Source organism: Otolemur garnettii, unplaced genomic scaffold (genome assembly GCF_000181295.1).
Source record: "Otolemur garnettii isolate 467f Iridium unplaced genomic scaffold, OtoGar3 scaffold00003, whole genome shotgun sequence".
NCBI lineage: Eukaryota > Metazoa > Chordata > Mammalia > Primates > Galagidae > Otolemur > Otolemur garnettii.
Window position 1 is genome coordinate 34,781,992 of NW_003852398.1, and position 10,127 is coordinate 34,792,118.

Below are 10,127 nucleotides of genomic sequence, written 5' to 3' on the forward strand. Positions count from 1 at the left end.
CTCAGGGCGAACAGGTGTCCGTTGTCAGCGTTGATGGAGACCAGGGAGGTGAGGGGCAGGTGCGGGTCCTGAGGTGGCAGCAGGGAGTAGGTGACCTGGGCGTTGGTGCCTGAGTCTCTGTCAGCTGCACTGATGGTGCCAATGTGCAGGGCGGGGCTGTTGTTTTCTCGGATAAACAGGGTGTAGGAGGTTTGGGTGAAAGTGGGAGCGTTGTCGTTGATGTCGGAGACCAGCACTGTTATGTTTTGCTGGGTTTGCAGCCTGGGTGTCCCTAAGTCAGTGACAGTGATGGTGATGTTGTACTCAGCTTGGCTTTCTCTGTCCAGGGCTCCGTTCGTCATTAGGATGTAAAAATTGTCCACAGAATGCTTCAGCAGGAATGGCAGATAATCTTGAATGTAACAAACCATCTTTCCATTTTCTCCAGAATCTCTGTCTATAATTCTAAAAACTGCCAGCACCATCTCAGGAGAGTTCTCAGCAATGTGATTGGAAAGTGATGACATGATCAGTTCAGGAGGATTGTCATTGGTGTCTAATACCTGGACCAAAACTGTACATCTTGCAGAAAGACCCCCACCATCAGTAGCCTGTATATTTATTTTGTAAGACTTTACTAACTCATAATCAAGTAACTCTCTGAGAATGATTTCCCCAGAGAAAGGATTAATTTGAAAAGTTGTTGGAATATCTTCAGCAGCATCAAAAAATGAATAGGACACTTCAGCATTGACCCCAGAGTCCACATCTTCTGCAGAGACTTTAACAATAAGGGACCCTACTGGGCTGTTTTCTGGAGTATGAGCCTCATACAGTGCCTGAGCAAACTGTGGGGCATTGTCATTGATGTCCATAACCACTATTCGTATAGTAGAAGTCCCAGATCTTGGTGGAGACCCACCATCCAGCGCTGTGAGGGTTAAAGTGAGCTCCTTCTGCTCCTCCCAATCCAGTGCTTTATCCAACACTAACTCCGGATATATCATACCTTCATCACTGTCACTAATTTTAATATGGAAAAAGGAGTTGGAGTTGATGGTGTAGTTTTGGATTCCATTAAGTCCTCCATCTGAATCCTGTCCTCTTTCTAGTCGAAATGCTGTCCCTTCTGGTGTGTTTTCTAGTATTTTTAAGACCATCTCTTTGTTCCGAAACACTGGTGAGTGATCATTTATATCCCTGACTCTCAGCTCAGCCTGATAAATCTGAAAAGGGTTATCCATTAAAATTTGGAAATACAGCATGCAGGGCTCTGTGAGGCCACACAGTTTCTCTCGGTCCAGTTTCTCATTTGTGAGCAAGTTCCCAGTATAAGAATCCAGAAGCAAGCGTTGTTTGTTATCATCCGAAACCACCCTGGTTCCCCTTGCAGCCAGCTCTCCCTCTGCTAGTCCCAGATCTTTTGCCAGATTGACTATAAATGATCCTCTTTCTGTTTCCTCTGTTACCCAATAACGTCTAAGCCCAGAACCTGCCAAGGACACTCCCCAAAATAGAAAGAGAAATACAACTTGCCTTTGTCTTGGGAAGCAGAACCCTCTGACCTCCATAGCTTGCTGGTTCCTTATTTATCAGTCACAACCTTAGCGCCTGAGGTAAACAGCAGTCCCAAACCCCAGACTTATGTCACGTACTAGCAAGGACCTAGTTTTTCGTCCTTTTCGTTTTCCAATTTTTGGCTGCTACAGCTTTTTTCCTCAGCGCATCTGTCTGGATCTTCCTTTGTGTGTGTGCGTTGCGTGTCTGTGTGTTACTGACTTGCATAGCGTTCAAAATTTCCTCCCCTCGTCTTTTTAGCTTACAGCGCCACCGTGTGGTTTCCAGCACATTTAGATGGCTTCATCCAATTTTTGTGTGTTTGTGTATACATTTATAAAATTTGGGGACTCGTTTAAATTATTTTCTTTTGTAAAAAATAATGCCGATTAGAGAACTGTTCAATTTGTTGGTATTCCTCATTGCTTTATGGGAAAAGTTTAAAAATTAACAGTTGAAAAATGTTTCTGACAGTAACTGTTCACCTCCCTATGCTGGGTTTAGCTCTGTACTAGGCTTTTCATCTCTGACACAACTCTTATGCAACAAAAGGAAAACTGTATGAACCTTCTGGGACCACCAAACAACATGTTATATTCTACTTTTCCAGAAACGTTGAGCATAGGAACACTAAAACCTGACAAAAGAACCTCATTTTGAACCTTCTTCAACAAATTTCTTCAAAATCTTATATTGCCTAAACACAGCCATCACTCTATAATCCAGAATCTGAAAGGGGTTATTCATTGAAACTTGAAAAATACAGGATACAGTGCTCTGTAATTTCTAGTGTTTTTCTTTCTTTTTTTCTTATATTAGGTGTAAAATAACTTGCACTGTTAAAGAAGGGATTAAACTTTATTTTAAGGTCATTCTTAATTGAAATCTAATAAAATCCAGGCTGGCTGCAGGGGCTCATAGCTGTAATCCTAGCAGTCTGGGAGGCTGAGGTGGATGAATTGCTTGAGCTTAGAAGTTTGAGACCAGCCTGAGCAAGAGAGAGACCCTGTCTCTACTAAAACTAGAAAAACTAGCCAGGCACTTTAGTCCAAGCTACTCAGAAGGGTGAGGCAAGAGGATTGTTCAAGCTCAGGGGTTTGATGTTGCTGTGAGGTATGATGCCATGGCACTCTACCCTGGGTGAAAAAAAAAAAGAAAGAAAAAGGAAAGAAATCTAGTAGAATTCAATTTATTTACACCAAATGAAGGGAGGTAAAGAACAGATCAAATGAACAACTCTCCCAACACTTTTGAAAGTTAAGAACTACATTATAACATCAGACTCACATAGAATTTTATTTAAAAGCCTAATATCTAAAAGGAAGCTCTATTTTTTCCATAATAAGCAAGGGATGCACTTTAAATCTAGGGATATTGTACAGAGAAAGGGCCAGATATAACAACAAAAGACCATGCTGTTGAATATAAAAGCCACACCATATAAACCTCTGTATGATGACTTCTATTTTTCTTAATGGGACTAAGTTTTCAGTCATTAAAAATGTAACAAAACTTCAGATTTTTTCCTTCAGAATCAAAAGCAACAAATTATTAAATATTTCTATGTAATCTTAATTATAGAAGGCCTAATCTTTGTCTTTTTGTCTCCAAACTTAAATGCATTTACATGCACTCAATATCCTCCACTGGCTTTCCTCTTATTGTTAGATAAGGCTGATCAGAAATTTCTCATATCATATGTGAAAGAAATGTTATATTTCTTGTAGGGAAATGTCAATACAGGGAAAGTAGAACTTCTGAAAAAGTACCATAATCTACAAAAAGGGTTATAATGAAAACTGAGTATGATAAACAAGAACATCAATTTTGAAAAGAAAACAGACAAAAGGAATATTATACAGAACATACACATATTACATGCAGCAGATAATTTAGTACTTAAAGAAGTTCGAGGAAAATGAGGACATGAATAATACAGTGATAATATAAAGTGAATAAAGGCAAAGAGTAGCAGAAAAAATTACAATATAATACCGGTTTTGAAGATAAAGCCTACTTCGTTAACTGGAATTTCATGAGAAATACCTCACTAGAGTAAATGTGTGGAAAAGGAAAATAGTGAAGAATTGGAAATTAATAACCACACAGAAAAGATAAAATAGAACCTTATTGGTGGTAGTGAGCATTAAAAATTTAGTTCATCAAAGAAGACAATATTAAGAAGTTAATGTCCTTATTACTGGGTTCCTATCAATAATTAAATGCAGAGCTATTGTGGAAGTTAGAATTTTCCTCAATTTCTTTCGCAGGACATTGGGGCGGGAGGTTGGGGATTATTGGTTTCAGGAATTTGAACTCATTTGTCCCGGAGCCACCAATCAGACACACTTCATATTGGTAACTCTGGGATAAGGTCCCAGTACCGCTGACATCCACCAGGTGGCCCGGAAAGTGGCCCTCAGGCACCGAGCAGACACCCGCAGACGCCGCCCTGTGCCTCCTGCACAGCCTCACCGCCACGAACAGCACCACCGAGAACAGGAAGAGCGACGACACCGAGGCCAAGGCGATGACCAAGTAGACGGTGAGCGAGTCGGCCTGGGCCTGCTCCGCCGCCGCCTCCGGCAGCGGCAGGTAGGGCTGGGAGAAGCCGTCCACCAGCAGCACGTGCAGCGTGACGCTGGCGGACAGCGGAGGCTCGCCATTGTCCTTGACCAGCACCAGCAGCCTGTGCTTGGCCGCGTCGCGCTCGCTCAGCAGCCTGGCGGTGCGCACCTCGCCATTGTGCGCCCACACGCTGAACAGCCCGGGCTCCGTGGCCTTGAGCAGCTGGAACGACAGCCAGGCGTTCTGGCCCGAGTCGCCGTCCACCGCCACCACCTTGGTCACCAGGTAGCCCGCCTCGGCCGCCCTGGGCACCAGCTCGGTGCAGGGCGCAGAGCCGTTCTGCAGCGGGTACAGCACGAAGGGCGAGTTGTCGTTGGCGTCCACCACCACCACGCGCACCAGCGCCTCGCTGCTCAGCGCGGGGGAGCCTCGGTCTGTGGCGCCCACGCGGAACTCGAAGGCCTGCAGGGCCTCGTAGTCCAGCGCCCTCAGGGCGAACAGGTGTCCGTTGTCAGCGTTGATGGAGACCAGGGAGGCGAGGGGGAGGTGCGGGTCCTGAGGTGGCAGCAGGGAGTAGATGACCTGGGCATTGGTGCCTGAGTCTCTGTCAGTAGCGCTGATGGTGCCTATGTGCAGGGCGGGGCTGTTGTTTTCGCGGACGTACAGGGTGTAGGAGGTTTGGGTGAAGGCGGGGGCGTTGTCATTGATGTCAGAGACCCGCACTGTTATGTTGAGCTGTGTTTTCAGTCTGGGTGTTCCCAAGTCAGTGACGGTGATGGTGATGTTATATTCGGCTCGCTCTTCTCTGTCCAGTGCTCTCTCCGTTAACAAGGTGTAAAAGTTCTTCACTGAAGGTTTTAAAAGAAAGGGAAGGTCTTCCTGGATGGAGGAAATTGTCTTCCCGTTGTTCCCAGAGTCATGATCTGAAACACTGAAAACTGCAACTATAATCTCCGGGGAGTTCTCTGGGATGGGGCTGGTGAGTGCAGACATGGTCACTTCTGGGGGATTATCATTCACATCTGTGACCTGCAGGAGAAGAGAGCATTTTCCTGAAAGACCTCCCCCATCAGTGGCCTTTATATCCACTGCATAAGATAGCACTGTTTCATAATCTACTTGTTTTCGAAGTCGAATTTCTCCTGTCATAGGATTTATCTCCAAAGTTTTGCTAATGTCATCCGAAGGCTGGAAGAGTGTGTATGATATTTTCCCATTGACTCCACTGTCTAAATCTCTGGCGATGACAGTGACAACCAGGGAGCCAACAGGGCTATTCTCTGGAATCTGCACCTTGTAGATTGGCTTTTCAAACTCTGGGGCATTGTCGTTGGTGTCCACCACTTCAATGAGAACCTGAGCAGTCCCAGACCGGGATGGAGAGCCACCATCCAGCGCGGTCAGAGTTAATCTTACTTCAGGCTCCTCTTCCCGATCCAGCTCTTTATCCAACACTAGTTCTGGGTATTTCCTGCCATCTCTGAGTTCTTGAGTTAGAACCCGGAAATGAGAGTTGGAGCTGATTTTGTAGTTTTGAACATCATTGCTTCCTACGTCTAAGTCCACAGCATTATTCAGAGGAAATGCGTATCCTAAAGGACTGTTTTCCGGTATTTTTAGAATCATTTCTTTTTCAATGAACATGGGAGAATTGTCGTTTATATCTCTCACCCTCAGTTCAGCCTGAAGTATTTCTAAGGGTTTTTCCATTAACACTTGGAATTGTAGTACACAAGGCTCAGTGGAACCACATAGCTCCTCTCGATCTAGTTTCTCATTTATGAGCAAATCCCCAGTTTCAACTCTGAGCTGCAAATGAGCCTTGTTCTCCTGGGAAATGATCCGGACCCCGCGGATGGACATTTCTGTCAATCCCAATCCCAGGTCTTTTCCTAGATTTGCCACAAAAGAGCCTCTCTCTGATTCTTCCGCTATGGCATAGGGCCCCAAATCAGCGCCCACCCCAGACATGCTCAGCAAAACAAAGAAAGCTAGGACTTGCCTTTGTCTCTGATTGTGTGTCCATCCAATCTCCATAGCTCTTTCCTGCATACACGTATTTGGTTCACAGGAGCTTCGTGTATGCCCAGTATCCCGGTAACGCGGTCCAATAATGTTTTAAAGAAGCTTCGCTCCGGCTTTTGGTCTGAGAAAGCTATTCTTTTGCTTCCAGGCGGTGCGAAATGGTTCGGCTGGAGCTGCTTAAGTAATTCCGTTTCCATCTTCTTAGCCTGCAGCGCCACCATGCGTTTCACTATTTTCTAGTTTAACGTTGGAGGTAAAATTCTAAACCTACCATATAGGCTATGTAATATGCAACACTGGATTCTTTATTCGCGTGGCTTTTGTGTGTATAAACAGAGGTCTGTGGTTTGCACAGGGAGAAGTACAAAGAGCAAACTTTCACTTATGGTACTGACTGCGTAACGCTGTCGAAGTGTTATTGATTAAGTAAAATTAACATATAAACTGAGAAGTCGTATACATTTGGTAGCAAAATATTTCTGGAGTTAGAACAATTTCACAAGTTCATCTTTTCTATGGTACATATTATAGACACTAGGAGTAGACACTGAAAAAATTACAATTGGTGGTATTTAACCAAAGGTTTATTAAAAAGTAGATTACTTCCTCTTCTTTGCAACACCTAAGCCTGAGAATTCAGTTTTCAAATTATTGAAAATTTTGAACAACTTTCAAATTATTGGAATATTATTTTCTCATAGGCAGATCTCAAAGTTGGGCCTGTAACACTCTTAGATTCCTTTTTTCCCCTTAACATGTAAAAATAATTTTTGTTTTATCCTTTTAAAAAACAGCTTTAATTAGATATAATTTACAAACCCATACATTTCACCCATTTTAATGCATACAATGCAATGGCTTTTGATATATTCACAGAGTTGTGTATCCATCATCATGATTTTAGAACATTTTCATCACTTCTAAAGAAACTTTGTATATTTTATCACTTCTAAAGATAGCCCCACTCAAGTTTTCCCATTCCTCTGATCTTCAACCCTAAGAAACCCTTAATCTACTTTCTGTCTCAATGGAGTTTCATATTCTGGACTTTTGTATAAATTGAAAAATATAATATGTGAACTTTTGTGACTGACTTCTTTCATTTAACATAATATTTTCAAGGTTCATTCAAGTTATAACACGTATCAATACTTCATTTCTATTTATGACCAAAAATTATTCCATTGTATAGATATATCACATTTTGATTATCCATTCATTGTTTGATGGACATTTGGGGTTGTTTCCACCTTTTGGCTGTTATGAATAATGCTGCTATGAATTTTCATAAACAAATGTTTGTGTGAACATATGTTTCCATTTTTCTAAGGGGGATTTCTGGGTCATGTTGTATTTCTAAGTTTAATTTCTTGAAGAATTAGCAGACTATTTTTGCAACATGGCTGCACCATTTTATATTCTCACCAATGGTGTTACCAGGGCTCCAATATTTCCATATCCTCCCAACACTTCTTGTTATCTTACTTTTTGATTACAGCCCATTACAGCCATGCTTGTGGTATTTATGATTTTGAATTGCATTTCCCAAATGAGTAATGATGTTGAACATTTTTTTCATGTGTTTATTGGCCACTTGTATATCTTCCTTTAGGAAATTTCTGTTTAGATATTTGCACATTTTAAATTGGGTTATTTGTCATTTTATAATTGAGTTGTAAGCATTCTTTATATATTCTAGGTACAAGTTCTTTTTATCAAATTTGAATTCTTTTGCTTAGGTTTTCTATTTTCATAATTTAAATTACAGTAAAGATTCAGGACATCCTTATTAATTCAGTGTTTTTTAATGTTTTTTAGAAATTTGTTAATCACTTTGCCTTTAACTAAGTCATCTTATCATAAAGCCTAAACTCCTATATAAAGCACTTTATGTTTTCTCTTTGGCCACAAGTGGTACTGCTGGACTAGATAATTTTCTCCAAGCAGCCAATTGTGGTAGACAGAATAATGGCCAAAAATACCCATTCTCTAATTCCCAATATCAGCAAATGTATGTTACCTTACATGGCAAAAGATAATTTGCAGTTATCATTAAATTAAGAAACTTGTGAAGGGGAGATTATCCTGTATTATCTGGATGGGACAGAACCTTTCCTGACTATGGTCAGAGGTCATTCTTCAAAAACTATTGAAGAATGGTCAGAAATGCAATGTTGCTGGGTTTGAAGATGTCTAGGAGCTGACAAAGTCAACGAAAGGGACTCTCCTCTAGAGCCACAAGAATGCAGTGCGTCCCTGATGATAACTTCACTTTAGCTCAATAAAACCCATATTGGATGCTTGATCTATGGAACTGTAAGATTATACACTTTATTGTTTTAAGCAATACAGTTTGTGGTATTTTTTTACAGCAGGAATAGAAACTAAAACATAACACAAGTGTGGACTGCTCATGCACCCAGCAGCTGGGTCAAAAAAATTTTATCATTTCCATAAGAACATTATCATCACAGTGAATGCTGAAGAATGTCTGATTCAGCTATGGTAAGTCCTGTTTTTGGAATAAAGTGATTTATGATACACAAACATGCTCTCTCAGCATATTTTCTTGTGGGGGAGCAGAGTCTTACTTTGTTGGCCAGGCTAGAGTACAGTGGCATCACAGGCACTGTAACCTCAGACTCCTGGGCCCAGCAATCTTCCTGCCTCAGCCTCTTGAATCTCTGAGGCCACAGACATGCGCCATCATGCTCAACTATCTTTTTGTTTGTTTTGTAGAGATGAGGGCCTCCCTATGTTGCTCAGGCTGGTCTTGAACTCCTGGCCTCAAGCAGTCCTCCTGTCTCAGCCTCACACAGTACTAGGTTTACAGGTCTGAGTCACCACACCCAGTTTTCAGCATAATCTTTAAGAAGAGTTGCCAAAGACATATGGGTAATTTTAACAGAAGATAACCCATTAGGGTTTTCCCTACTAAATTTCCAGAATCTCTAAGTTATTAAGTGACAAAAATTCCTCCACAACATTACCACCTGTACTTTTCCAAAATTGGTTATTTTATTTAGAATTGATACTAGAACAGCAACTGCTTTCAAACAAATGGTAGACTAAGGTGAATATAGTATATTTAATTTCAATAAGAGACATATGAAGATGTATGTAACAAAGTAAATTTCAATTTCCCAAAGAAAACATGTTTTATATAGTGTATATAAATGTCAGTATATATATATATATATATATCACAAAAAGACTGAAGAAAGAGCATAAGAATTCAAGAAAGGCAACCATAGGATAACTCTACTCTCTATTTAGACTCTTTTCTGCAATAATGAATGTGCCATGTTAAGAAGGTACAGGAAATTAATTAGGCTGATAGACTCATCATGAAGATCATTTGTGGTATCTAACAGCTTACTTAGGTCAGTGTTTCTGTATGGACTCTAAGGTTTTTGGTCTAAAGTAGTGTGGTCATTGGTGTAGAAACAAATACAAACCATAGATTAAAAGTCACGTTTCTACAAGAGAGTTTAGTTCACGGAATAGGAGTAGGAAGAATAAATAAATTTCACTTGCTTAGTTAGAAAACAATGCTACCAGTTAATGTCTGACAATATGGCATATTGATTAAGAGATGAGGAATTAGGTTGAGGCAGACTTAGATTATATTTCAAATTTTTCCTTTTATTATTTCAGAATTATGAGGAAGTTACTAACCATTTTAAGCCTTAATTTCCTCATACATATAAAAGGGGGTGATATGCCAAGCCCCTTAGGGCTTGAGGGATTTAGGGGATAATAAATATAAAACACTCTGTATACCACTTTTAACTCAATCAGAAATCAAGAGTCAAAATCTTAAAAAGGAAGTTAAACAGTATACAAAACCTGTGCATTTTACTAAAACCACAATATTTTAATTAAATTATATTGTTAAAGAATTAGGACAGATTCCACTGGAAGTAGCATAAAACTAAAATAATTGGTGGCTTAAATGAGATAAAATTTCCTTTATTTCTTAAGTTAAAAATGTTCTG

General features: G+C 40.6%; 2 protein-coding genes across 2 annotated transcripts in view; both read right to left on the reverse strand.

Moving 5' to 3' along the window:
• LOC100955595 (protocadherin beta-9-like) overlaps positions 1-1,665 on the reverse strand; it is an 11,504-nt gene extending 9,839 nt beyond the window's left edge. Inside the window, exon 1 of the mRNA XM_023514590.1 lies at positions 4-1,665. Within this exon, the coding sequence (XP_023370358.1) occupies positions 4-1,550 (1,547 nt within the window). The 5' untranslated portion in view covers positions 1,551-1,665. The remainder of the gene's footprint in view (positions 1-3) is intronic.
• Positions 1,666-3,676: 2,011 nt separating this feature from the next.
• LOC100945724 (protocadherin beta-16) lies at positions 3,677-6,156 on the reverse strand. Its single transcript, XM_003782108.3, has one exon. It carries the CDS (start codon positions 6,154-6,156, stop codon positions 3,748-3,750), a length of 2,409 nt encoding a protein of 802 aa, XP_003782156.3. The 3' UTR covers positions 3,677-3,747.
• Positions 6,157-10,127: the final 3,971 nt, after the last annotated feature.